Genomic DNA, 27,115 nt, shown 5'->3' with positions numbered 1-27,115 from the left:
GGTGCACACTGCCTGACCTTCAGGACACCTACAACACCAGGTGTCGCAGAAAGGCCAAGAAGATCATCAGGGACCCCAGTCACCTGAGCTATGACCGGTTCTCTCCGTTTCCACCACTCAGACGTGGGCATTATAGGAGCATCATGGCAAAAACTGTAAAACTGGCCAATAGCTTCTACCCACAGACCATCATCACTAGTCAGCTACCTGTCCCCCCTCCCCCTCTATTATATTTGTATTATTTCACTTTGTACTGCATTGTTGGAGCTCGGAGCTCAATAATTCCACTGTACCCTGTCATTACATACACCTGCAACCCTGTACATGTGTTCTCTAATCCAATCTAATATAAGTATTTAACGCTAGGTGGCAGTCATCACAGGTCTGTGTGTCCGTCGTCGTCAGAGAATCTATCTACGTAGCTAGAAAAGCTCGCTTGTTGTGGTGGCTAACGACGGGAAGCATGCTACGGTTCTCAATTTAGTGATATTCGCCCAATAGTAGGCGAAATCTGCAGAAATGGGGAAAAGAGACAATAGAGTGGTAAGCCAAGTGTTAAATAATTACAGGCATGTAGATATTTAGCTTTTTACGATAAATGGTAACGTTATGCATGAAAACAAACAAACGTGTTGGCTATAGCTAACTGCCACTGAACGCATGGGCCTGTAACGTTAGGTATGTTAACTAGGCCCTATAAGTTAGCTAGCTAACAGTAGTTTACGTTAGTGTCTAGACAAGTCGAATCCCATTAAAACGAGTTATATCAAAGGTGCGTAAATTGAATTATTTTAACATATGATATATATATCGAACGAATATAGCTAGCTAGGCAAACTAACCTGGCAGATAACGAAGAACAAGTAAACGTTAGCAGGTCGCATGAAGGACCGCTAAACGGAGCCACACCTGAACTAACGTAGCTAACTATTTAGTTCGAAATATATCTAGTTATGTTATTTAGCTAGTGTATAATAATATAGCGAACTAGCGAGCACACCCTGTGCCTGTTCTGCTAATATAATCCAAAGCGCGCAGTCGGAAAAAAACAACTAACTTAACTAGCTATTACTGTAACTACGCCTGCAAGCTAGGCTCGAGTTCATCACCCGAATTGGCCGAACTGGCTGTCTACGTTGTATCTATGTTATGAATGTGTTAACATTACCTTTGTATGGAAAGGCCATAGAATTGGTATTGACAGTCTAGTCAAAATTACTGATCCAACCTAGCTAGGTCAAAATATTGTGTGTTATTATGCTTCCAACCCTGTCTAGACTAGTGTTTCTTGTCTACGGTAGCCAGATGTCATCATTGAGATGTCTGGTCTGACTGTCTCCCTTGTGTGTTTTCAGTCATATGTGAACCCCATAGCTGCATCACGGGCCAAGGGACCTGCACCCAACGCAGGACCGTCTATCCAGGATTACCTGAGCAGACCACGGCCAACATGGTAAGCATAAGATAACACACCTAAGGACCCAGGATTTGTGCCTGAAAGCGCTCCAGGTTCTATAACTGGCGAGATGGACATACCCTCATTGATGTTACTGAAAAATATCAACGGGCAACATGGTGGATCCTATGTGTGTACATTGGGGTGGTAAGGCATTGCTGTCTTATAGTAATAGGCTACACGCTATGAAATGCTGCCTGCAAGTCACAATAAAATGTTGCTATGCCCTTGAATGTTTGGACCTAGGCCTACATCACCGTCAGTTGTGATCCATTGATTTTCATTGAGTGATGGTGGTTTTTGTTCATCAGGGAAGAGGTGAAAGAGATCATAGAGCGGAAGAAGAAAGGCTCCAGAGCTCTGGCGGACTTTGAGGATCAAATGAACGAGGTATTGTTCAAATGTCAACCATTGTACTTTATTGACCGGTCGTTATTATACCACAAATCCAGTGTTTTATTTTTTTCTTACATTCAAATATCACAATTTGCTTTGTATAGAATTGGAAGAAAGAGCTGGCGAAGAACAGAGAGAAGTTACTAGGTGGCGTTGACAAGGAGAAAGAGGAGAAGGAGAAGAAAGAGAAGGAGAAGAAAGAGAAGGAGAAGAAAGAGAAGAAGGAGAAGAAAGAGGTATGCTTCCAGTTCTATCCATGTCTAACATTCTCTAATACAAACATTTTGTTTTAATGTATCCACCTCTCATACCAGATCTCTGTTTTGTGTTTAGAAAAAGAAGAAAGAGAAGGGAAAAAAAGAAAAGGGAAAGAAATCCAACAGGGTGAGGAAAGCTGTCTCCAATGTTTTGTTGAAGACTGTTGGTATGCATATTGCGGTAGTGATATCTGTCATCTAAAGTGTAAGCTTTTCACAAAGGTATCTTTGTGTCAGTTGCTGTCTTCAAATCTAATGAGCTCTGCTTTCATTGTGTTTGGTCAAGCATTCCTCTCCCTCCTCCTCCTCATCGAGTTCTGATTCCTCTAGCAGCTCCTCCTCAGACTCTGAAGACGAGGTATGTACCAGAGTATTTGGTGACAAGTCTGTGTCAGCTTGCCATACTGTTTCCCAGCCACCTTGTGGGCACCATAGAAATATAATACATTAGAAGTAATTGTATTTCTAAGGTAGGCACGAAGAGTATTGTGAATATATATTTATACTGTTGATATTTTGTTTAGGGATTGGCTTCTACCCCCTTTATGAATATTGAGAAAGTAATGGATTGTATTCAATGCGTTTCCAGTTAAATATTGTCCTACTATTTCAAAGAGGAGAAATATGATAGATTGAAACTGAGTTTTTATCTGATGTCTGTTTGGTCAGAATGAAAAGAAGAGTGTCAAAAAGAAACGGAAAAAGAAGCGGTCCTCCTCCAAGAAAGCATCAGAAGACTCGACTGTGGAATCGGAGCCCGACAGCAAGGTTAGTTTGATGTGGAGACTATTCCACCTATATCCTTACATAATGAAATCTCATCTTAATTGAAGACATTTCTGCCCTCTTAGAAATCTCTTTTCGTCACGTCCACCTGGCTACCGCTGGTCTAGATCTTATGTTCTGGATGATGATGATTTCATCTTCTTAACATCCCTCTTTTTATGTTGGTCCTCACTGTCACTGTTCTGTTCAGCCATTGTTTGATTTCTGTTCATTCATTTCAAAGTTGAACTTTTTTTTTGTTACGTGAGTACTTCATTAAATCTTCATGTTTTGTATGCAAAAAAAGGGCTCCTTCCCTCTCATTCTGTTTCTCTCCAAGAAGACGAAGATGGAGATGGAGATGAAGAAGAAAGAAAAGGTAATTTAAGGACATTCGTGTGGCTGTTAGTCCTGTTTTGTGTATTGCTGCCTGAAGAAGTTTTTGAACATGCTGGGCTACAGTGAACTGAGGGCTGTAAATGTTTAACCTTCAGGATGAAAAGAGCCGCAGGAAGAAGAGGAAAGCCGAGCAAAGTCATAAAGACTCATCCTCGGAGTCGTCGGCTGACTCAGAAGTGGAGGAAGGTGTAAGTACACTCACCTTTGTCGCCACTATATTCATTTGCCATGTTTTATGACTGAAAATAATGTGTTATGTATTGACTTAGGTGAACACTTATGGGATGTATTTTTGTTCCTCGTTGGAGGGCATAGGTCATCTGCAGTTTAAGTATTATATGGAGGGAACTTTTTTTGCATTCTGTATCATTGTGAAATACTGCACTTTTTGATTGGACGTTAGGAAACTGTCCGTGGACTTTCCCCATACATTGTGGTTGGTTAATTTTTTGCAATGTCTCTGTAGGGTGAACCCAAGAAGAGAAAGAGAAGTAATGAGGAGAAAGAAAAAATAGCAGCAGTAAGTGGTTGTCAGATAAGCATACACTAACCACAGGATGAAAACGACCACTCCCGCATGTCAGATTTAGTGACTAGTAACCAAAATACACTATATTTACAAAGCTATGTGGACACCCCTTTAAATTAGTGGATTAGTCTATTTCAGCCACATCGTTGCTGACCGGTGTGTAAAATCAAGCACACAGCCATGCGATCTCCATAGACAAACATTGGCAGTAGACTGGCCCGTACTGAAGAGCTCAGTGACTTTCAACGTGGCACCGTCGTAGAATGCCAACTTTCCAACAAGTCAGTTTGTAAAGTTTCTGCCCTGCTAGAGCTGCCCTGGTCAACAACTGTTCAGCCGGGGAGTGGTAGGCCACACAATTGTCAGTCCTCGATTTCCATGGCCGAGCAGCTGCACACAAGCCTAAGATCACCATGCGCAGTGCCATGCGTTGGCTGGAGAGTGGTGTAGAACTCGGCAGCATTGAAATCTGGAGCAGTGGAAACGTGTTCTCTGAAGGGATGAATCACACTTCACCATCTGGCTGTCCGACGGGCGATTATGGGTTTGGTGGATGCCAGAAGAACGCTACCTGCCCCAATGCATAGTGTCAACTGTAAAGTTTGGTGGACGATGAATAATGGTCTGGGGCTGTTTTTCATGGTTTGGGCTAGACCCCTTAGTTCCAGTAAAGATAAATCTTAACGCTACCGCATACAAGGTCATTGTAGACGATTTTGTGCTTCCAATTTTCTGGCAACAGTTTGGGGAAGGTCCTGACAATGCCCCCGTGCACAAAGTGAGGTCCATACAGAAATGGTTTGTCGAGATCGGTGTGGAAGAACTTAACTAGCCTGCACAGAGCCCTGACCTCAACTCCATCAAGCACCTATGGGATGAATTGTAACAATGACTGCAAGCCAGGCCTAATCACCCAACATCATTACCCGACCTCACGAATGCTCTTGTTGCTGAATGGAAGCAAGTCCCAGCAGCAATGTTCCAACTTCTAGTGGAAAGCCTTCCCAGAAGAGTGGATGCTGTTGTAGCAGCAAAGGGGGGACCAACTCCATATTAATGCCCATGATTTTGGAATGAGATGTTTGATGAGCAGGTGTCCACATACTTTTGGTCATATAGTGTATGTTAGCAAATTACCAGAAATGGCAACATGCCTCTGTCAGCAGATAACTACATGACTAACTCTTGGGATTGTTTAAAATGTAACATATTTGTAATATAATATATGCAGATGCCTTTTATCCAAGGCATCTTAGTCATGCATGCATACATTTGAAGATATGGGTGGTCCTGGGAATCGAACCCACTACCCTGGCGTTACAAGCGATGTGCTCTACCAACTATTTTTCTGCACCGACAGATTTTATACAAAAACATAGCAGAATGGAAGTTTAACACTTACTTACCCAAATGTTGTAAATGTTAACAGGACAAATCAAAGAAGAAGAGGAAAAAGAAGCACAAGAAACATGGCAGGAAGAAGAAGAAGAAGACCTCTTCTGATGTTGAGTTAGACTAACATCTAGCGCTGTGGTTCTCTGTCCAACTGTGCACCACTAGAGAGCATCTGCCTTTCCACTACCAAAAAATCCCATCTAGGCTGCTCCCATGATGGGGGTAGTTGATGGATTAGGGGAACCGCTAGCTTCCTGCTCATGAGAGTTGAGATGGTGGGGAGATGGGATATGGGGTTTCTAATGTTAATTAAGGACTGGTGAACTGGGAGTTACGGGTCATCAAACCCTCTGTGACAACTTTGCATATTTGTTTTTCTTTTGTCTGTTGCTAGTTTTTATTAGATCCAAATGAACGTCGTCAAGGACACCATAAGTCGTCATCAAGGACACCATAAGTTTGTCAAGTGTTGCGCAACTGAACTGAAACATTTGCATTTGAAACGGAAATGAACTTCCATACATGGATATTGATCAGCAGTGTACATTTTTTACACCCTTGGTATGCTGCCCTGCTATGTCTATTTTACCATTCTTGGAGATCTCGTGCGTCAGTAGCTACACTGAGGTCATTTTGGGACTTTGTTATGCTGGTGCCCAGTGTCATGATGCATGCATTCTGATATGATGGTCACTTCTCTTGCCAGCCTCATATTGAAGTTGGGATTGTGAAAATACGAGTGAAATTGTCATCACAAGGGATAAACTGTTCAATTCTGTTAATGTAATGAATTCTACAACTGAATATCTAAATGAATGGGTTTTAATTATTAAAGTATTGTTTTATCCTTGATAATATAGTGATTCTTTTTTTGTGTTTGGATGAATGATGAATTATTTGTATGGGATGAGAGTAACAAATAACATTTATACTTGTAATTTACCATCCTGGAAGCATCATGAAATACATGTACAATGTTTACAAATATTGGAGTAAAACAAGCTTATATTTTGGGTTGTGGTGGGGTGTGACAGTTAAACTAAGCTCATGAGGCATTTCTGTTATATTCAAGAATCAATCAGTATATATTGTTCATTTATAAGTCCAAAAATTATTGTAGCAACTGCAGATTGCCCCTTTAAAGCTGAAATCTGCAGTTCGTGGGCGACCATACGCCGGCCACTTGTGTAGTGTTTTCACTGAACGAAAACAAGGGGGTTGAGCCCTGAGCTGCCACAAAGATTATGGATATACTGACAAGATACATATCTCTCCGCCCTAACAATAAGACTTGTTGTCCACAAAGTGGCACAGCAGGTTGTCTCTCTCCTTTCTTTGGATTGGTGGATACATCTCGTTATTGTAATTGTTTTTTTAACGTTCAATGAGGGTTGTCAATTGTCTGTATTCAATGGAGAGAGATGCTATGCTACTAACCTCATGCCATGGATATACAAAGCCATCTCAGTTCAGATAGTTTTTTTTCTCAAAGTTGCCGGGATTTCACGTCTTATATCAGTACACTTGTAACAATTTAAGCATTACAAAACTTATATTAGATCAAATAAACCTCACCCATTAATTTTGACCAAATCCAACACTCTCATTGACCTTCCTTAGTGGGCAAAACAGTGCTACCTGCTGGAGGGGGAGACAGATTTTCCACCCAGTTGGGCCTCAGCCTCTTTAGTGTCCTAAGTTTTCATAACTGATCTTAATTTCCTACCGTCTGTAAGCTGTTAGTGTCTTAACGACCATTCCACAGGTGCATGTTCATTAATTGTTTATGGTTCATTGAACAAGCATGGGAAAGTGTTTAAACCCTTTACAATGAAGATCTGTGAAGTTATTTGGATTTTTACGAATTATTTTTGAAAGACAGTCCTGAAAAAGGGACGTTTCTTTTTTGGCTGAGTTTATATATCAAGGTGACATCGAGACAGTTATCAATATTAGTTATTTATTGTGTAGACTGCTATCCTACTTGAAATTAAATAATGTGAAAGAAAAAATGGCCACGTTAGCTCCCCCCGGCGCATGACCGTGATACCCAGTAGCGGTAGGAAGCACTTGAAGTCAGCAGGCATGTAGCTACAACACCGGTGCACTGGTCGTTGAGTGGCAACGTTCTTGAGTGGCAAAGACTCTGCCAAATTGCTGATTTGCTTTCCACACACCCACTCCTTTCAACACACCCACTCCGGGGCTGCAGCTACCCACACTTGCCTTTGGCTGGATTGTTGGGCTGTCTATGCAAGCAGCTGGAGGCAGGGATTTCTCCTGTAGAGTCCCATTTTTATATAACGGTCTGCCTATCCATGTGAGAGAAGCAGACTCAGTCTCAACCTTTGACTTTACTGAAGACTCATCTCTTCAGTAGGTGCTATGATTGAGTGTAGTCTGACCCAGGGGTGTGAAGGTGAACGGCAAGACACTGGAGTGACGAACCACCCTTGCTGTCTCTGCCTGGCCGGTTCCCCTTTCTCCACTGGGATTCTCTGCCTCTGACCCTATTACAGGGTCTGACTCTGACCCTATTACGGGGTCTGAGTCACTGGCTTACTAGTGCTCTTCCAAGCCGTCCCTAGGAGGGGTGCGTCACATCATGCCAACGTTTTTTTCAATATACACTGCTCAAAAAAATTAAGGGAACACTTAAACAACACAATGTAACTCCAAGTCAATCACACTTCTGTGAAATCAAACTGTCCACTTAGGAAGCAACAATGATTGACAATAAATTTCACATGCTGTTGTGCAAATGGAATAGACAACAGGTGGAAATTATAGGCAATTAGCAAGACGCCCCCAATAAAGGAGTGGTTCTGCAGGTGGTGACCACAGACCACTTCTCAGTTCCTATGCTTCCTGGCTGATGTTTTGGTCACTTTTGAATGCTGGCGGTGCTTTCACTCTAGTGGTAGCATGAGACGGAGTCTACAACCCACACGAGTGGCTCAGGTAGTGCAGCTCATCCAGGATGGCACATCAATGCGAGCTGTGGCAAGAAGGTTTGCTGTGTCTGTCAGCGTAGTGTCCAGAGCATGGAGGCGCTACCAGGAGACAGGCCAGTACATCAGGAGACGTGGAGGAGGCCGTAGGAGGGCAACAACCCAGCAGCAGGACCGCTACCTCCGCCTTTGTGCAAGGAGGAGCAGGTGGAGCACTGCCAGAGCCCTGCAAAATGACCTCCAGCAGGCCACAAATGTGCATGTGTCTGCTCAAATGGTCAGAAACAGACTCCATGAGGGTGGTATGAGGGCCCGACGTCCACAGGTGGCGGTTGTGCTTACAGCCCAACACCGTGCAGGACGTTTGGCATTTGCCAGAGAACACCAAGATTGGCAAATTCGCCACTGGCGCCCTGTGCTCTTCACAGATGAAAGCAGGTTCACACTGAGCACATGAGCACATGTGACAGACGTGACAGAGTCTGGAGACGCCGTTGAGAACGTTCTGCTGCCTGCAACATCCTCCAGCATGACCGGTTTGGCGGTGGGTCAGTCATGGTGTGGGGTGGCATTTCTTTGGGGGGCCGCACAGCCCTCCATGTGCTCGCCAGAGGTAGCCTGACTGCCATTAGGTACAGAGATGAGATCCTCAGACCCCTTGTGAGACCATATGCTGGTGCGGTTGGCCCTGGGTTCCTCCTAATGCAAGACAATGCTAGACCCCATGTGGCTGGAGTGTGTCAGCAGTTCCTGCAAGAGGAAGGCATTGATGCTATGGACTGGCCCGCCCGTTCCCCAGACCTGAATCCAATTGAGCACATCTTGACATCATGTCTCGCTCCATCCACCAACGCCACGTTGCACCACAGACTGTCCAGGAGTTGGCGGATGCTTTAGTCCAGGTCTGGGAGGAGATCCCTCAGGAGACCATCCGCCACCTCATCAGGAGCATGCCCAGGCGTTGTAGGGAGGTCATACAGGCACGTGGAGGCCACACACACTACTGAGCCTCATTTTGACTTGTTTTAAGGACATTACATCAAAGTTGGATCAGCCTGTAGTGTGGTTTTCCACTTTAATTTTGAGTGTGACTCCAAATCCAGACCTCCATGGGTTGATAAATTTGATTTCCATTGATAATTTTTGTGTGATTTTGTTGTCAGCACATTCAACTATGTAAAGAAAAAAGTATTTAATAAGAATATTTCATTCATTCAGATCTAGGATGTGTTATTTTAGTGTTCCCTTTATTTTTTTGAGCAGTGTACTATACTTGAGTGGGTTGAGTCACTGACATGATCTTCCTGTCCGGTTTTCCGCACCCTCGGGCTTGTGCTATAGGAGATCTTCGTAGTCTATACTCAGCCTTGTCCCAGGGTAGTAAGTTGGTGCTCTGTTGATATTTTTTATTTAACCTTTATTTAACTTGGCAAGTCAGTTAAGAACAAATTCTTATTTACAATGATGGCCTACACCGGCCAAACCCAGATGACGCTGGGACAATTGTGCGTCACCCTATGGGACTCCCAATCACGGCCAGTTGTGATACAGCCTGGATTTGCATCTAGCACTGAGATGCAGTGCCTTAGACCGCTGCGCCACTCGAGAGCCCTAATATCCCTCTCGTGGTTTGGGGGCTGGGCTTTGGCAAAGTGGGTGGGGTTATATCCTTCCTGGTTGGCCCTGTCCGGGGGTATCATCGGCCTTCAGTATTCATTCAGCCTTCAGTATTCATGCTGCAATGGTCTATGTGCCGGGGGGCTAGGGTCAGTCTGTCCTATCTGGTGTAATTCCCCTGCATTTAAATGGGGCTGATATAATGTTGATTCGATCACTGAAAAAACGTTGATCTATATAGTGCGAACTCCATGAGATTCAATCTCTTGCGTCTCTGCGTGGCATGACATTTCTTCTGCGCGGCAGTCCTGGAGGAAGTGCGCAGTTTAGAGGGAACATTGCTTGCAACCTGATGTTACAGCACCAGAAACAAACTGAGTAGATGAAGCCAACAAGCATCATTCTCTGTTCTTGGATCTGAATCAACTCGACCCCAAAAGAGAAAAATAAATAAGAAAAAGACTGCTCATGACTAATCCATAAACTGGATACCATTGGAATTACACTGAACAAAAATATACATGCAACAATTTAAAATATTTAACTGAGTTCCGGTTAATATAAGGAAATCAGTCAATTGAAATACATTCATTAGGCCCTAATCTATGGATTTCACATGACTGGGAATAAAGATAAACTCTTAGAAAAAAAGGTGCTAAGTAGAACCATACAGGGTTCTTCAGTGTATCCCCATAGGGGAACCCTTTTTTGTGCTGGGTAGAACTCTTTGCAGAGGGTTTTTATCGAGAACCCTCTATGTAGGGTTCCTCAAAGAACCCCCTGTATGAATGGTTCTACCAAGAACCATTTTATAATCTAAAGGTTCTTCCTAGAACTGTCTATGAATAGCTCTGCCGAGAACCCTTTTATCTTTGGAGGGTTCTTCCTAGAACGGTTCCGTTCTATTAGCCTTTCAAATTGTATTATTTAAGACAGTACATTACATATATCATAAGGCCTTTCTTTGAGGGCCTAGTTATACCCTAACACTGTGGTATTAGGAATCTCCTGGTTTACAGGCCACAACAGGCATGCAAGTCACATTATGCTGGCTTGCAAAGTGATGTATAATTCCTAATTGAATCCAGCCAGAGTTAGGATATCCAACAAGTGGAATTGTCAATCACCCACAACCTGCATTCGGAATGACTGCCAGGGTAGGGAAGATTGAATACTGAGACTACCTCAATCATCTAAACTGGAACAACCATCTCATTACAGGTGCAATAAATCCAGCAGATTGGATTAATTTAGAAAACTGTATGTTATTTATCTTTGTGTAGCATAAAATGTATTAACCAATCAATGTACATGCAATAACACAGATTACAGTAAAACAAACAATTCTGAAAATCTCCCTGCGTGCTGGGAAATATTGTATCTGGTTCTATGAAGAACACTTCTTGCCTTCCAAAGAATCCTTCTTGCCTTCCAAAGAATCATCAAAGAGCCCTTTCTTCCAAAAATGTTTCTTAGGATGTTAAAGGTTCTAGGTAGAACTCTTTGCCTTACAACGAACCCTTTTGGAACCCTTTTTTCTAAGAGTGTATGCATCTGTTGGTCACAGATACCTTAATAAAAAGGAAGGGGCGTGGATCAGAAAACCAGTCAGAATCTGGTGGACAACCCTTTGCCTCATGCAGTGCAACATACCTCCTTCACATAGAGTTGACCAGCCTGTTGATGTTGTCCCACACCGCTGTGCAAATTTGGTGGATATTGGCGGAAACCGTCAATCCAGAGCATCCCAGACATGCTCAATGGGTGGCATGTCTGGTGAGTATGCAGGCCATGGAAGAACTGGGACATTTTCAGCTTCCAGAAAATGTGTACAGATCATTGTGAGAATTGGGGCCATGCATTATCATGCTGAAACACAAGGTGATGGCGGTGGATGGATGGCACAACAATGGGCCTCAGGATCTCATCACGGTATCTCTGTACATTCAAATTGTCAATCTATAAAATGCTATTGTGTTCGTTGTCCGTAACTTATGCCTGCCCATACCATAACCCTATCGCCACCATGAGGAACTCTGTTCGTAACGTTGACATCAGCAAACCGCTCGGCCACACGAAGCCGGGATTCATCCGTGAAGAGTAGACTTCTCCAAACATGCCAGTGGCTATCGAAGGTGAGCATTTGCCCACTGAAGTCGGTTACGACACTGAACTGCAGTCAGCTCAAGACCCTGGTGAGGACGAGAAGGACACAGATTAGCTTCCCTGAAATGCTGTCCGGGTGGCTGGTCTCCGACAATCCCACAGGTGAAGAAGCTGCATGTGGAGGTCCTGGGCTGGCGTGGTTACACATGGTCTGTGGTTGTGAGGCTGGTTGGACGTACTGCTAAAGTCTCTAAAACAACGTTGGAGGCGGCTTATGGTAGAGAAATTAACATTCACTTCTCTGGCAACAGCTCTGGTGGACATTCCTGCAGTCAGCATGCCAATTGTTGTGTGACAAAGCTGCACATTTATAGTGGCCTTTTATTGTCCCAGGCACAAGGTGCACCTGTGTAATGATCATGCTGTTTAATCAGCTTCTTGATATGCCACACCTGTCAGGTGGATGGATTATCTTTGCAAAGGAGAAATGCTCACTAACAGGGATGAAAACAAATTTGTGCGCAAAATTTGAGAGAAAAAAAGCTTTTTGTACGCCAGGAACATTTTTGGAATCTTTTATTTCAGCTCATGAAACATGGGACCAACACTTTACATGTTGCGTTCATATTTTTTTCTGTGTATAATTTAAATATTGAAATAGCATGGGTGACCGAGAAAAACAAATTGATTGGGTGACTGAGAAAAACAATTTAATGTCAAGTGGCAAACAATAATGCAGGCACTAGTCATTGTTTGTGTGTCTGTAAGTAGTTGTTTGTATGTATATGTTTGTATATGGAGTAAAAAAAAATACAAATAAAAGAATGATGACCCTGTTGCCAGGTCTCTCACCTCCAGTTCCAGGTCACAAACTGTTATGTGGTGGTCCTGGTTCCCACCTTTCACCCCCTACTCGGAGGTCATCAGAGCCGGTATGACCGCAATGCATCCTTACGGCCCTGCTACAGAGGTTCCAGTCTCAATGGCTCATGCGCAAGTTCATTCTATCTTGTGAATTGAAATATTGAGAAATACAGTTGATTTGGGTGGTTTCTTGTGTAGCAGGTAGAATGTTACATGGACACTGGTGAAGGGTTAGGAGGGCTGTCAACATCTATGGCTGACTGTTTCCTCCATCCAGCAGGTCCAAACTATCCTGTGCATTACAGGTTGACGTTGAGAAAACATGAAAGAAATTGTTACTTAAATAGTACACAGTAGTACACTTCAATAGTACACTTCAATAGTACACAGTAGTACACTTTGATAGTACACAGTACAATCTAATGTCATATTCCCAAATACATCAGACTGTATCCTGTGCCAAATAAACATTGATTTTGATTTGATAACAATATTGATGGAACAAGAATACATTATAGTGAAAACATATGCACCGTTTATGAATTCAACCACTTCTTCAATGCTCTCCAGGGTTGTGAATCGCCATCAATGCTCAGTTGACAACAGCTAAATGGGGGGGAAGACATTACCACCAAATAAGTCAGTGTCACACTCACAACAGTGTCCTTTACATACATAGGATGTGGTGTTGTGCTGTAACCAGTGTATGATTGCAAACCAGTTTGATGTGCAAGCTCTGTCTAAAACCTGCATGTGATTCAATATCATCTGTCATATCCTGGATTCTAGTGTGACAGTGTCATTGGAAAGTGGGATTTCACTGATCTTTGTAGCAGCAGTTGGGCCTGAAACCTCTCGGCAAGCATCCACGACTGAGGGCATGACCAGCTTTTCAACTATAGTGAAAGGAGCCTGGCACTTGGAAATGTTATGAGAGAGGAAGTATGAAACCTTCAGTAAACTCTCGTCTGTGAAATGAATGTGCAGCATTTTTGTTTGGTTGGTCATCTCTTTTTCTTCTTTTTTTATTATCTGGCTTATCCTTAAGATGTGGATGCTTTGTTTCTAAATGTCTGCACATTTTCGATGGCTTCATAGCATATCGGCTGAGGCAAGTCTGACATATCACACAGACCGGTTTTGGCAGGCAGCTGTTATTTGAAACAAATCCAGGGAAAGAGAGAGAGAGTGCAGGCTGCACAGCAGTGTGTGCGTGTTTGGTGGAGCTATACTTTAGATTTTGTTACCTTTATTTAACTAGGCATGTCAGTTAAGAACAAATTCTTATTTACAATGACGGCCTACCAAAAGTCAAAAATCCTCCTGCAGGGATGGGGGCTGGGATAAAAAAATAAATATATACAGTTGAAGTCGGAAGTTTACATACACCTTACCCAAATACATTTAAAGTTTTTGAAAAACTCAGTTTTTCACAATTCCTGACATTTAATCCTAGTAAACATTCCATGTCTTAGGTCAGTTAGGATCACCACTTTATTTTAAGAATGTGAAATGTCAGAATAATAGTAGGGAGAAAAATGTATTATTTAATATTTATTAATATTTACATTCAGGCGTTTGGAAATTGCTCCCAAGGATGAACCAGACTTGTGGAGGTCCACAAATGTTTTCTGCGGTCTTGGCTGATTTCTTTTGATTTTTCCATGATGTCAAGCAAAGAGACACTGAGTTTGAAGGTAGGCCTTGAAATACATCCACAGGTACACCTACAATTGACTCAGATTATGTAAATTAGCCAAACGCCTGAAGGTATCAGAAGCTTCTAAAGCCATGACATAATTTTCTGGAATATTCCAAGCTGTTTAAAGGCACAGTCAACTTAGTGTTTGTAAACTTCTGATCCACTGGAATTGTGATACATTGAGTTATAAGTGAAATAATCTGTCTGTAAACAATTACTTGTGTCATGCACAAAGTAGATGTCCTAACCGACTTGCCAAAATTTGTTTGTTAAAAATACATTTGTGGAGTGGTTGAAAAACGAGTTTTAATGAGTCCAACCTAAGTGTATGTAAACTTCCGACTTCAACTGTATATATAGGACAAAACACACATCACTACAAGAGAGACACAACAACACTATATAAAGAGAGACCTAAGACAACAACATTTAGTCATGGCAACACAATTTGTTTAATGTGGAATGCATTGTTCAGCGCATTGCGCAAGTGGGCCAAAGGCAAGTATTTATTCAAGACAAATATGCTGCAGACCAGCAAGAATTCCTCCACGGACTTACGCCGGTCCACAGACCAGGGTTTGAGAAAGGCTGGAATAGGCTATGGATAATTTTTCTGAGACTACACTAGGAACACTTGATATTGTGAGTCCAGCAGAGAATCAGGGATAAGGGGCATCATCGGGCACACATGAGATACTATAATACTGTAAGCAACTAATTCTCAAACACTTAGCAGTATGACATTTAATTGATTACAAATTACATGACCCTCTCCTGGACTAAATTACAAATTGCATAACCCTCCCCCATGTTCCTCCGGGTAACTATTGTGTAAATGTTTTACCTCTCCCTTAGTTTGCAGTGACTTTCACTTCCTCTCGAGTAGCCGGGATTAGCCCAGAAGGCTAATATTTCACAACTATTCTTTCAAAATCAAATCAAATGTATTTATATAGCCCTTCGTACATCAGCTGATATCTCAAAGTGCTGTACAGAAACCCAGCCTAAAACCCCAAACAGCAAGCAATGCAGGTGTAGAAGCACGGTGGCTAGGAAAAACTCCCTAGAAAGGCAAAAACCTAGGAAGAAACCTAGAGAGGAACCAGGCTATGAGGGGTGGCCAGTCCTCTTCTGGCTGTGCCGGGTGGAGATTATAACAGAACATGGCCAAGATGTTCAAATGTTCATAAATGACCAGCATGGTCAAATAATAATAATCACAGTAGTTGTCGAGGGTGCAGCACCTCAGGAGTAAATGTCAGTTGGCTTTTCATAGCCGATCATTAAGAGTATCTCTACCGCTCCTGCGGTCTCTAGAGAGTTGAAAACAGCAGGTCTGGGACAGGTAGCACGTCCGGTGAACAGGTCAGGGTTCCATAGCCGCAGGCAGAACAGTTGAAACTGGAGCAGCTGCACGGCCAGGTGGACTGGGGACAGCAAGGAGTCATCATGTCAGGTCGTCCTGAGGCATGGTCCTAGGGCTCAGGTCCTCCGAGAGAGAGAAAGAAAGAGAGAATTAGAGAGAGCATACTTAAATTCACACAGGACACCGGATAAGACAGAAGTACTCCAGATATAACAAACTGACCCTAGCCCCCCGACACATAAACTAATGCAGCATAAACACTGGAGGCTGAGACAGGAGGGGTCAGGAGACACTGTGGCCCCATCCGATGATACCCCCGGACAGGGCCCAACAGGAAGGATATAACCCCACCCACTTTGCCAAGGCACAGCCCCCACACCACTAGAGGGATATCTTTCAAAACAACATTTATTGTAAGACACATATTGATGTATTCAGTCAATGGTGCCACCTGTCAATGATTGATTGTTTGGTGCCACCCCCTTGTTTTCGTTCTAAGTGAAAACACTACACAAGAAGTAGGGCAGCATAGGGTCGCCCACGACCTGCGGATTCTGCCTTTAAACAGAACATTTGTAGACTTCCTCAATCTGGACAAAGTTCCTCATGGTTACACCCAGATTCCCTAAAACAGACTGTATTCCTTATCACTGTGGTTTGCAACACAATACTAAATAGACTTATACAGCAGTCACTTTCACCAAACTAACTATGAAAACCATAGATGGCTATGCTGTATTGAGAAATGCTGCAATTTGCATGACAATAACTTTACAGTACAGTTAAGGACTCAGATCACACAGAGGAATGAATCGTACTACAGACAACCGTGATAACAGTAATGCTGTAGCTTACATAATTTCTCACTTTTCCCTTCCCTATATTCCACATTTCTCTGAATATGATTAATCGTTTTTGAAATAACTCCTAGACTTATTAAACAACTATTGTGATGAACACAGTTGAGGGGAGTGAAGAATGTGTCATAGGAATGATTGGTATCAAAGGTTAAAGGAGGCCTATTTAAGTCCTTCATGTAGTTTGAGCTATTGTTAATATCTAAATTATTGGCTCCCCTTTAATCTGAACTCAGCCCCTGAATGACTTCCAAGAGGTTAGGAGTCACCATAAAAGCAGAACCTGGTATCCTAGGTGATCTCTAGGTGACATCCCTGAGGTCATGTAAATTCAGCCATCGGTGGTTTCAAATGATAGAGATATGTAATATATGGCTCACTAAACCAAGTGGTCTTGATTTCCTTGATTAATGTTTTGACCAGGGGCCCAGAACACTTGGAGAACGAACAGATAAGCAAAAGTATTTATGCCTGCCTGCCTGCCTTTGAGGGGGTTGGCAGATTGCTACAAATCTATCAGAGGAGCGTGTCTGTCTCCCCGTATGCATATTTCTGTCTATTGTTTGTCTATTAAACCTTTAAATATAGAACTCGTTGGAGTTCTTCATTTTCCACACCTTGACCAAATTCACGATTCCCGAGACTATAAGTTCTAGTGATCATTGTATTGACGGACTGACATAATGAAAATCAAAGGGTCTATAAAGCCAACTGGTGCTATTGGACATGGTAATATACTGTTAACAACTTCTGGATTCGTCACTGACCCAAGCTTCTGTTTAGTGCATTCTTGGCATAAATGGGGAAATGAGATAAAGTTACTTATTTGTTATAAAAAGTGGGAGGATCAAATCTAGTGTATGAAGAGCAGTTTATTGGTCAAGGAGTCATGCAGTCACCCCATTGTGTAATCTCATCACAGGAAGTGTTTGGATCACTAAACTGAGATCAATATCAAGGCTAAGGTAAGTGAGATTTAAAAAAGAGAAAATAATTTCATATTAAACTATGCAATTAGAAATCACAAACTATAAGAATTAGTAAACAACAAATGTATTCAATTATTTGAATCTTAGTCAAGTAATTCAGAAGTCATGTAAATTTAGATGCGTTTGAAATTGAAAGTAAACTAAGACACCATGTTAGTGCTGTGGCAGCGTGTTCGGAAATTCACTCTGGATTCTGGAGTGCCAGAGTGCGTTCAAAGTGTGCTCTGGGCTATCAAAAATTCAGAGCGTTGTCAGATTGGCCGTTTGTAGGCTAAATTCAGAGCATTTCGCTCTGGCACTCTCAAACCACCCTCATGTTTTTCATCTTAATTTTGCTCATCTAAGGGTGCGTTACAAACAAATAATCTGACAGAACTGGCACTCCAGAGTGAATTTACAAACGTACCCTAAGATAAAGACAAAGAGTTGGAAATTTCACAAGGTATAATGATCCAATAAACTTCAAAAAATAAACATCATACTCAACCTACTACAAAATTCCTCTAAATCGTAACCACTTGTTTAATCCCTATCCTTTAGATGTGGAGCATAGCTACATTGGTGTTAGTGCTGACAGGGTCTGCCTCTTGCTACATCACGTGCCCTGGTGGGAAGGTCTGCTCTGATCAATCAACCTGTTGTTTGACTAAAGGAGGATACGCCTGCTGTCCAGTTCCCAATGTGAGTAACCAGGGTTCACATTAGGGCAATTTTTAGCCTGGTCCCAGATCTGTTTTGTCATGTCAACAGCCATAGCAATTGGCAGCACAAACATCTGGAACCAGGCTAGGGAATTTGATCACACTAGTAAATGGGATTCTCAGCAGCACTAAGGTTGTAAATACTGGAGAAAAAAAACAGCATACTGGTACTGTTGTTTCCTTTTCTTTTGGATTACAAAAACAATATTTCAGTTGAAAGACCTTGGGTTTAGAAAGCTGTATGAGCAAAGACCTTGGGTTTAGAAAGCTGTATGAGCAAAGACCCAATAAAGGTATTTTGACTGCATATCACCTTTTTTTCATTATGTTTTCCAGGCGGTGTGTTGCTCTGACATGGCCCACTGTTGCCCGTCAGGCTTCAACTGCAATGCCATCACCCAGAAGTGTGAGAAAGGCGACCATCCATGGAGCAGTGTGCCCATGCTGAACAAGGTGGCTGCAGAGGAACCAAGCTCTCCTGTCTCTGCTCCGCTCGAATCTGACAGCAGCCCTGTCCAGAGCAATGCAGTGGAGAGCTCCATGGTCGGCAAGGTGCAATGTGACAACTATTATGCTTGTCCCGATGGCACCACCTGCTGCCACCACCCCACAGGCCTGTGGTTCTGCTGTCCGTACTCTCCTGTGAGTTGACTAGTTTTTCTCTGCTTGTAGTATGTTGGCTTGAAGGGCTCTTGTCAGTTTGTAATAGTGTTATAGAGTAGCTGGCAGTATTAGGAAATTAGTGACACTTTTATTGTTGTAGTATTATGTTTTTATTACAGCTAAAAAACAAAACATACTACACAATAAGTTATTCATATTTTTCTAAACTGGATATTTTCTCAGAAATATTAAAAACAAGAATTTGAGAGCTGTGGTATGCAAAATGGGTATGCATGAAACAATATACGTTATACTTAATTCCAAAATGGTTATTGTCAATATACAGTGAGCTATAAAAGGATCGGGACAGTGACATTTGTTGTTGTTGTTTTGGCTCTGTACTCCAGCACTTTGGATTTTAAATGATACAATGACCAAGAGGTTAAGGTGCAGACTGTCAGCTTTAATTTGAGGGTATTGTCATCTATATTGGTTCAACCGTTTAGAAATTACAGCAGTTTTTGTACATAGTCCCCCCATTTCAGGGAACCAAAAATATTTGGTAAAATTTCACTTATATGTGTATTGAAGTAGTCAAATGTGTAGTATTTGGTCCCATAATCCTAGCACACAATGATTACATCAAGCGTGTGACTCTACAAACTTGTTGTTTCAGATTATCTATTGTGTAATTTTGGAGTCACTTTTATTGTAAATAAGATTATAATATATTTCTAAACATGTCTACATTAATGTGGATGCTACCATGATTATGGATAGTCCTGAATAAATCGTGAATAGTGATGAGTTAGAAAGTTAGACGCACAAATATCATACCCCCAGAGCCAAAACAACAACAACAAATGTGTCACTGTCCCAATACTTTTGTAGCTCACTGTATCAACTTGTATACGTCTGTTTTTCCACAGGGTAGGTGCTGTCTAGATGGGTACCACTGCTGTCCCTATGGCTATGACTGTGACCCCACATACACTAAGTGTGTGAGGTATGGCAACCTGAGGTACCCTTTTGCTCCGAGGCAGGCCCCTTCAATGATCGAAGCCATCAAGGTCTCCAAACCGGAAAACAAGGTCCACGATCAGGTAGGTACCTATGCATCACACTCACAGGCAACCAATGTTTGTGTAGGCAGTGGACATTGTTCTCTTTCTGTGTTTGTTATTGTGCCACTCAACTCAGTCTAAGAGAAAATCACTTTTGAAACCCACCTTATGGGCATTAAAAATAATAATGAATAGAGAATGATTTCCTGCACACTGGTATGCTATTACATTTTACCCTCTGAGAGTAGTTAGTAATGTATTCACATTACTCCCCACGCAACCAGATACTCAGATGTGCGAGTTCTTTTTACATGTTGAACCCCTGAGTAGAACATTGATGGTGTGGTTGTCTTCATTCCCTCGTCTTTTAGCAGGTCTCATGGACAGCTCTAGTTCAGGCCGCTGACAGCACGCCACAGGCTGGAGTCACTCACTGTGACACTAAATTCTATTGTCCTTCTGCATCCAGCTGCTGCAAGGGACCTAATGGCAAATGGGGATGTTGCCCATTCCCACTGGTAAATATACTGAAAGTGTTGAGTGTACTGTAGAGGGGATTTAATACAACTGACATTAAATACCACTGAGCTATCATTTGATAAAGTAGTATATCAATGTTATGTAGGTAGAGCATGTTTAATAATGTAATGCACATTTTATCTGTAGTGCACGTACAGAGCAGTGTGAAATGTTTTAATCAAATCAAATGTTATTTGTCACATGCGCTGAATACAACAGGTGTAGACCTCACAGTGAAATGCTTAAATACAAGCCCCTAACCAACAATGCAGTTTTAAGAAAAATACCCCCAAAAAAGTAAGAAATAAAAGTAACAAATAATTAAAGAGCAGCAGTAAAATAACAATAGCGAGGTTTAATATATGCAGTTGAAGTCGGAAGTTTACATACACTTAGGTTGGAGTCATTAAAACTCGTTTTTCAACCACTCCACACATTTCTTGTTAACAAACTATAGTTTTTGCAAGTCGGTTAGGACATCTACTTTGTGCATGACACAAGTCATTTTTCCAACAAATGTTTACAGACAGATTATTTCACTTATAATTCACTGTATCACAATTCCAGTGGGTCAGAAGTTTACAAACACTAAGTTGACTGTGCCTTTAAACAGCTTGGGAAATTCCAGAAAATTATGTAATGGCTTTAGAAGCTTCTGATAGGCTAATTGACATCATTTGAGTCAATTGGAGGTGTACTTGTGGATGTATTTCAAGGCCTACCTTCAAACTCAGTGCCTCTTGCTTGACATCATGGAAAAATCAAAAGAAATCAGCCATGACCTCAGAAAGAAAATTGTAGGCCTCCACAAGTCTGGTCCATCCTTGGGAGCAATTTCCAAACGCCTGAAGGTACCACGGTCATCTGTACAAACAATAGTACGCAAGTATTAACACCATGGGACCACGCAGCTGTCATACCGCTCAGGAAGGAGACGCGTTCTGTCTCCTAGAGATAAACGTACCTTGGTGCGGAAAGTGCAAATCAATCCCAGAACAACAGCAAAGGACCTTGTGAAGATGCTGGAGGAAACAGGTACAAAAGTATCTATATCCACAGTAAAACAAGTCCTATATCGACATAACCTGAAAGGCCGCTCAGCAAGGAAGAAGCCACTGCTCCAAAACCGCCATAAAAAGCCAGACTACGGTTTGCAACTGCACATGGGGACACAGATCGTACTTTTTGGAGAAACGTCCTCTGGTCTGGTGAAACAAAAATAGAACTGTTTGGCCATAATGACCATCATTATGTTTGGAGGAAAAAGGGGGAGGCTTGCAAGCCGAAGAACACCATCCCAACCGTGAAGTACGGGGGTGGCAGCGTCATGTTGTGGGGGTGCTTTGCTGCAGGAGGGACTGGTGCACTTCACAAAATAGATGGCATCATGAGGATGGAAAATTATGTGGATGTATTGAAGCAACATCTCAAGATATCAATCAGGAAGTTAAAGCAAATGGGTCTTCCAAATGGACAATGACCCCAAGCATACTTCCAAAGTTGTGGCAAAATGGCTTAAGGACAACAAAGTCAAGGTATTGGAGTGGCCATCACAAAGCCCTGACATCAATCCTATAGAAAATTTATGGGCAGAACTGAAAAAGCGTGTACGAGCAAGGAGGCCTACAAACCTGACTCAGTTACACCAGCTCTGTCAGAAGGAATGGGCCAAAATTCACCCAACTTATTGTGGGAAGCGTGTGGAAGGCTACCAAAAACGTTTAACCCAAGTTAAACAATTTAAAGGCAATGCTACCAAATACTAATTGAGTGTTTGTAAACTTCTGACCCACTGGGAATGTGATGAAAGAAATATAAGCTGAAATAAGTAATTCTCTCTACTATTATTCTGACATTTCACATTCTTAAAATAAAGTGGTGATCCTAACTGACCTAAAACAGGGAATTTTTACTAGGATTAAATGTCAGGAATTGTGAAAAACTGAGTTTAAATGTATTTGGCTAAGGTGTATGTAAACTTCCGACTTCAACTGTACAGGGGGCACCGGTTAGTTGAGGTAATTGAGGTAATATGTACATGTAGGTAGAGTTATCACATTAAGATCATGTGCAATATTATGCATATTTTATATTACTATCATGTTCTGAGGCCTATATTTTTTATTTTTAGGCGAAGTGTTGTGCGGATGGCCTGCATTGCTGTGAACATGGATACACCTGTGACCCAAACTCATACAAGTGCAGGAAATGGTACTCTCAGATTCCTTCAGGTCTGAAGGATGATGCTAATCAGGATTGACACAATTTCAAATGATTTATGATCTTGTCCCTATCCTGACATTGGATTGTACCCTTTTTGTGAATGCATTTTAATTTAACCTTGCACTGATGAATACAAGAATGTTGAATCATGTCACCCAATCATTAAAATGTTTCCTTGTTGAGTATTTAGTGTATCATTCCTTATAGGCTATCAATCTCCACTGGCTAAATTGTATCAGTCATATATTTATGTACAGTATGGGTGTGTTCGTAAATTAATTCTGGAGCGCATGGGTGTGCTCAGAGTGCGCTCTGGGCGATCATAAACTCAGAGCGCTGTCAGATTGTCAGTTACTACATTCAGAGCGCACACTAGACGCTTTGGCCAAGGAGTAGGGTTGATCCTAGCATTCTGACCTCACAACTGCAGTCAAGCTAACTGGCTAACGTTGGCTAGCTAACGTACTTCCAGACACAAATGAGAGAACACCTCAGTGTGACCATGTTACTCAGCCTGTCGGAGCTGGTTAGGCTTTTTTCATGTTATCCAGGGCGTTGGTGACTGTAACTGTACTGCTGGCATCAATTTCGTTACGCCAACGTTTACTGACACCGGCCTTACTCAACCGGTGTTGAGCGTTCGTAAAGTCATCAGTTATTCTGCGCTCACGCACACTCAGACAAGAGTGCTCTGAAATCGGAGAAGATAGCCAGAGTGATTTTACGAACGCAACCTATGTATCATTCATGCTCTTCACTCTCTGAGCCATTGCCCGTATTATACGTGAAGTTCTGTGCACGTGGATTGGAGTTACTATGGTAACAACAAGTAGCTAACATTAGTGTTTATGTATCCACGGCTAGCTACTAGCCAACAATCCTGCCTCCTATCTACAATGGCTGAAATGTCTGCTATGACTAGAAAATGTATTCAGAATCTCGCTGAAACTCTTTCTAAACACGTCAAACACTGTACGTTTGAGTTTTGATAGCTAACGTTAGTTGTCAGAGTCTACGTTGCGTCCTGAGATAGCTATGTTACAGTAACGTTTCGCAGAACTTCTAAAAATAAAAGCTAGCTAGCCAACTAACGGTTACCTAGTTTCTACTTCTCTGCATTTATCTAGCTACAGTAGCTATATATCTAATAACAAAACGTGCAAACAAAAGAAAAGTTAATAGCTAGCTATTGTTGTCTAGCTCCTCCAACCAAAACTCACCTTCCATTGAACGTGTTGGCACCACTGTTTACGTGACAGATGGGGGCGCTATAATCTTGCTTTGTTGAGATCATGTCAAAGTATGTCCTGTGTTGATGCAAATTAATAAAAGCATATATCAGTCTATGTAAATTGAAATGATGCATATGGAAGCAGTACTAACTAAACAGAAACGGAGTGTCTGATCCGACTATTCAATGGACTCCTGGGGGATCAGAGTGACAGGAGGGTAGTGGGAAATTCAGGAATATTCTGCACAACACCTTTGGAATGACTGATGATATGATCATGGATAGAGGTAGGTGTGTCTCTTTTGTCACATAAAACAGAATGTAAGCATCAAATAAAGTATGATACTGATGTGGTAAGGCATCACAAAAAAAATGGTATTATATTCCAGTCTTTTGCGCATTTGACAAGGACAACGACAGCTACGTCAGTGTGAGTGGATCGAGGGACTATCAGTCTTTCTCCATGGGACATTGGATGAAAAAATAAAGTTTAAGAAAGCTATAAAGTGTATCATGTAGGCTTTTTGACTGTTACCTACGATATTACTACCCATGTATTGACTCTGCCCCCCATTTGGTTTTCACAGCTTTGATGTGTATGACTTGGGTACATTTCCCGGGAATAGATGTTCCACATGCTGAAGAACAGCCTGATCAGACAGCCCACAGAGGAGGACCCAGACGAGGGCATCAAAGACCTGGTGGTGATCACGCTCAAGAAGATGGTAATGGCAAAATGTTTATCTTCATTTTCATCAGGTTAAACCAGGCTGAATGCTGTGCTACCTATTGTTTAACCTGCCAGGCTACCTTCATTGTACCCTGTGTTTACAATCACTGTTTGTTTAACTTGGCCACAATTGACCAATTCATGTTTCAGATTAAATATACTGTCTGAACATAAAATATCAATGAGTTGTTTCCTTCCTCAGGATCATGACAGCAGACTGTCCTATGCAGACTTTGAAAAGGCAGTGAGAGATGAGAATCTATTGCTTGAGGCTTTTGGAACCTGCCTTCACGATGCCAAGGTGACCCTTGAAGTTAAGACTGTAAAAACAGTGTAATGACTTGTCTGTCTGGATTGGACAATATAATATTTTGCCATTGTCTGACATGTTCTTTCCTTTTGTGTTACAGAGCATATTGGCATTTGAGCAGCATGCATTCCAGGATCCACTTGAGCGTTAAGGACATCACTAAGTTATTCATAACACCATTTTTTATTTTTTATAAACAAAAATCTGCTCATACACTGATGGGAAATGTATAAATAAAACATGTTGAGAAAATATGATGTTCCGTTTGAATGGTGTAAATGTAAGAACTTGCTAATGTCCACCTCATTCCCTATGAGAAGCAGTCTTTCAGGACAGGTCTGTTAGATTCTCCTCCGAGGCTTTGCTGACTTTGTCTTCTTCTCTGTTGGCTTGACTTCAGGAACTGATGCAACCTGAGAACAAGGAAAGAAATTAATTTACTGTAGTGTTGTATCACTCTTCAATTGTATGAAATTGTGAGTGAACAATTTTAAGAAGCAAAATGACCACGAATATACCTTTTTCAATGTATTTCTGATCATGTTGGCTGTTATGTTCAATGACTCGTCCGCCATATCCATCTTAGGCCGGTCTGGTAGTTTTGGTCCAATGAGGATTTCATTTTTGTCCACAAAGCCAAAAAGTGAGTCTTTATTAGTTTCTACTATTTTCCGTTTTCTGTTCTCCAAATGTGTGGTCCTCGGTACGAATCTTGGGGGTGCTGCAGGGGGTGGATTCTTACTCAGTCTTTTCACTATTCCTCTGTCTCCCCCAGAAGAGGAGGGAACGCTGCTTATGTTGGGTGCCAGCTGCTGTTTAGTATTTATGGCATTATGCAATGACCCCATTTTGTCCTCTGTTGGAATAGTCCTGCATTGGTTTGCCTGATAACTATACAACCGATCATAAGATGGGGCATGTCTGTAAGGAAGAAACTCCTGTGGGGGTAAAGGCAATAAAGGAAATCCTAAATAATGGCCTTGGCTGGTACTCGAAGTCTCTCCCTTATTGCTGGTATCACTGGATCTCTGATCATCACCTGAGGAAGTCCTGGCTGTGGTAGCAACTGCATCTGAAGACATGGGCTTTTTGCGCTCTTCATCCCAGTGGTCCTGTTCCTTTGCTTCTCAACCAAAAAAGAAGAATCATATGTCAACTAACTACATCATAATAATCATTCTTACATTGGGAATGACATACCAGAGATAGTTCTGATAATATTCTACTAGCACAACATCTGTACTTTTATTTTGAGTTGTCCTGTTCACATATCGTCTCCTGTCTTGCAGCTTTAGTCTGGTGTCCTCCACCGTCTCATACTCTGGGGCATAGCACACATGTAGTAAACCTCCAAAGAAACTCTTCTCATCCATGTGCCGTTTGGCCGCCCTGAAACACAATTACTTTAAAGTATAACTGGCTGAGACAGGTGGTCTACCAGCTGGTGTACAACTAGGCTAGATAAAACTAGGGCCTGAAGTTTTTCCTGACCAGGTTACATGATGGTCAGGGAAAACACCTGTCCCTGTCTATCTCATCCTAACCTATAAAACCTGTACTAACCTTGCACTGGTGAGTTTCTGGAACTTGATGAGGTAGACCTCTGTGAATTGCTCTGCAGGGTACTCATCCAGCACCCTGTACTCCTCCACAACCCCGTACAGCGCAGAGAGCTCGATCAGTTCTGTCATCACCCCGATGGCTGGGACTCCTTGCAACATCAGGTAACGAGACTCCAAGTTGATGGTGTACACCTACAGGGGCAATATAGCACGGGTTAGAAATACAATACATTGTATCTATCAATCAACCAACCAAATACATTCGATTTCTAGCTAGCTAGTTCGCTAGCTCACTTGGCCAAGTATTGAGCATGGATACAGAATTTCGCTGAAGGAAACGATATTCCTACCTTAACTGCTTTAAGTCTCCTCCCTTCTCTATACTTCGGTCGTGAGGGGCAAATCTTTTGCTGCTCATGATGTTTATAAACCTCTGGAGTGCTCCAACATGAGCTGTTGGTAAATCCTGCCATGTTTGCGAATTACAACAAAACCAAACCGGAAGTAGTTTCCCAGACGACAA

General features: G+C 42.0%; 4 protein-coding genes across 7 annotated transcripts; 3 read left to right on the top strand and 1 right to left on the bottom strand.

Moving 5' to 3' along the window:
* Positions 1–405: 405 nt before the first annotated feature.
* fam133b (family with sequence similarity 133 member B) lies at positions 406–6,052 on the top strand. 2 transcript variants are annotated; one of them, XM_038972067.1, is made up of 11 exons: positions 407–543; positions 1,356–1,453; positions 1,768–1,846; positions 1,957–2,088; positions 2,186–2,236; positions 2,396–2,467; positions 2,779–2,877; positions 3,182–3,253; positions 3,369–3,461; positions 3,740–3,793; positions 5,232–6,052. In XM_038972067.1, the coding sequence occupies exons 1-11, from the start codon at positions 520–522 to the stop codon at positions 5,319–5,321; spliced, it is 864 nt and encodes a 287-aa protein (XP_038827995.1). In that variant the 5' UTR covers positions 407–519; the 3' UTR covers positions 5,322–6,052. The 2 variants fall into 2 exon arrangements, with proteins under 2 accessions (XP_038827997.1, XP_038827995.1); XM_038972069.1 differs by lacking the exon at positions 3,740–3,793 and having other exon boundaries at positions 406–543.
* An 11,462-nt stretch (positions 6,053–17,514) lies between these two features.
* LOC120027196 (progranulin-like) lies at positions 17,515–22,944 on the top strand. Of its 2 annotated transcripts, none has more exons than XM_038972087.1 (6): positions 17,515–17,625; positions 18,190–18,330; positions 18,687–18,992; positions 19,883–20,056; positions 20,392–20,535; positions 22,668–22,944. In XM_038972087.1, the coding sequence occupies exons 2-6, from the start codon at positions 18,190–18,192 to the stop codon at positions 22,794–22,796; spliced, it is 894 nt and encodes a 297-aa protein (XP_038828015.1). In that variant the 5' UTR covers positions 17,515–17,625; the 3' UTR covers positions 22,797–22,944. The 2 variants fall into 2 exon arrangements, with proteins under 2 accessions (XP_038828015.1, XP_038828014.1); XM_038972086.1 differs by having other exon boundaries at positions 20,389–20,535.
* Positions 22,945–23,049: 105 nt separating this feature from the next.
* LOC120027197 (EF-hand calcium-binding domain-containing protein 1-like) lies at positions 23,050–25,376 on the top strand. The gene is made up of 3 exons (XM_038972088.1): positions 23,050–24,715; positions 24,923–25,021; positions 25,131–25,376. Exons 1-3 carry the CDS (start codon positions 24,617–24,619, stop codon positions 25,179–25,181), a joined length of 249 nt encoding a protein of 82 aa, XP_038828016.1. The 5' UTR covers positions 23,050–24,616; the 3' UTR covers positions 25,182–25,376.
* rbm48 (RNA binding motif protein 48) lies at positions 25,201–27,091 on the bottom strand. 2 transcript variants are annotated; one of them, XM_038972083.1, is made up of 5 exons: positions 26,943–27,091; positions 26,594–26,784; positions 26,274–26,419; positions 25,549–26,153; positions 25,201–25,443 (listed from the first exon to the last, which is right to left on the bottom strand). In XM_038972083.1, exons 1-5 carry the CDS (start codon positions 27,063–27,065, stop codon positions 25,372–25,374), a joined length of 1,137 nt encoding a protein of 378 aa, XP_038828011.1. In that variant the 5' UTR covers positions 27,066–27,091; the 3' UTR covers positions 25,201–25,371. The 2 variants fall into 2 exon arrangements, with proteins under 2 accessions (XP_038828011.1, XP_038828012.1); XM_038972084.1 differs by lacking the exon at positions 25,201–25,443 and having other exon boundaries at positions 25,819–25,968; positions 26,070–26,153.
* Between the last annotated feature and the right edge of the window lie 24 nt (positions 27,092–27,115).

This window comes from Salvelinus namaycush, chromosome 32 (assembly GCF_016432855.1).
Source record: "Salvelinus namaycush isolate Seneca chromosome 32, SaNama_1.0, whole genome shotgun sequence".
In the NCBI taxonomy this organism is placed as follows: domain Eukaryota; kingdom Metazoa; phylum Chordata; class Actinopteri; order Salmoniformes; family Salmonidae; genus Salvelinus; species Salvelinus namaycush.
The sequence above is the reverse complement of the archived record's forward strand: the minus strand, read 5'-3'. Positions and strand labels throughout refer to the sequence as shown.

Excerpts from the sequence above, each read along its gene's own strand:
- fam133b (XM_038972067.1), top strand. The coding sequence starts at position 520 with ATGGGGAAAAGAGACAATAGAGTG. Across the intron at positions 1,847-1,956 it reads TTGAGGATCAAATGAACGAG|AATTGGAAGAAAGAGCTGGC; the intron begins GTATTGTTCAAA and ends TGCTTTGTATAG. Across the intron at positions 2,878-3,181 it reads AATCGGAGCCCGACAGCAAG|GGCTCCTTCCCTCTCATTCT; the intron begins GTTAGTTTGATG and ends ATGCAAAAAAAG.
- LOC120027196 (XM_038972086.1), top strand. The coding sequence starts at position 18,190 with ATGTGGAGCATAGCTACATTGGTGTTAGTGCTGACAGGGTCTGCCTCT. Across the intron at positions 18,993-19,882 it reads TCTGCTGTCCGTACTCTCCT|GGTAGGTGCTGTCTAGATGG; the intron begins GTGAGTTGACTA and ends GTTTTTCCACAG. Across the intron at positions 20,057-20,388 it reads AAAACAAGGTCCACGATCAG|CAGGTCTCATGGACAGCTCT; the intron begins GTAGGTACCTAT and ends CTCGTCTTTTAG.
- LOC120027197 (XM_038972088.1), top strand. The coding sequence starts at position 24,617 with ATGTTCCACATGCTGAAGAACAGCCTGATCAGACAGCCCACAGAGGAG. Across the intron at positions 24,716-24,922 it reads TGATCACGCTCAAGAAGATG|GATCATGACAGCAGACTGTC; the intron begins GTAATGGCAAAA and ends TTCCTTCCTCAG. Across the intron at positions 25,022-25,130 it reads CCTGCCTTCACGATGCCAAG|AGCATATTGGCATTTGAGCA; the intron begins GTGACCCTTGAA and ends TTTGTGTTACAG.
- rbm48 (XM_038972083.1), bottom strand. The coding sequence starts at position 27,065 with ATGGCAGGATTTACCAACAGCTCATGTTGGAGCACTCCAGAGGTTTAT. Across the intron at positions 26,154-26,273 it reads CAGGACAACTCAAAATAAAA|CAAAGGAACAGGACCACTGG; the intron begins GTACAGATGTTG and ends TTGGTTGAGAAG. Across the intron at positions 25,444-25,548 it reads TCAGAAATACATTGAAAAAG|GTTGCATCAGTTCCTGAAGT; the intron begins GTATATTCGTGG and ends CCTTGTTCTCAG.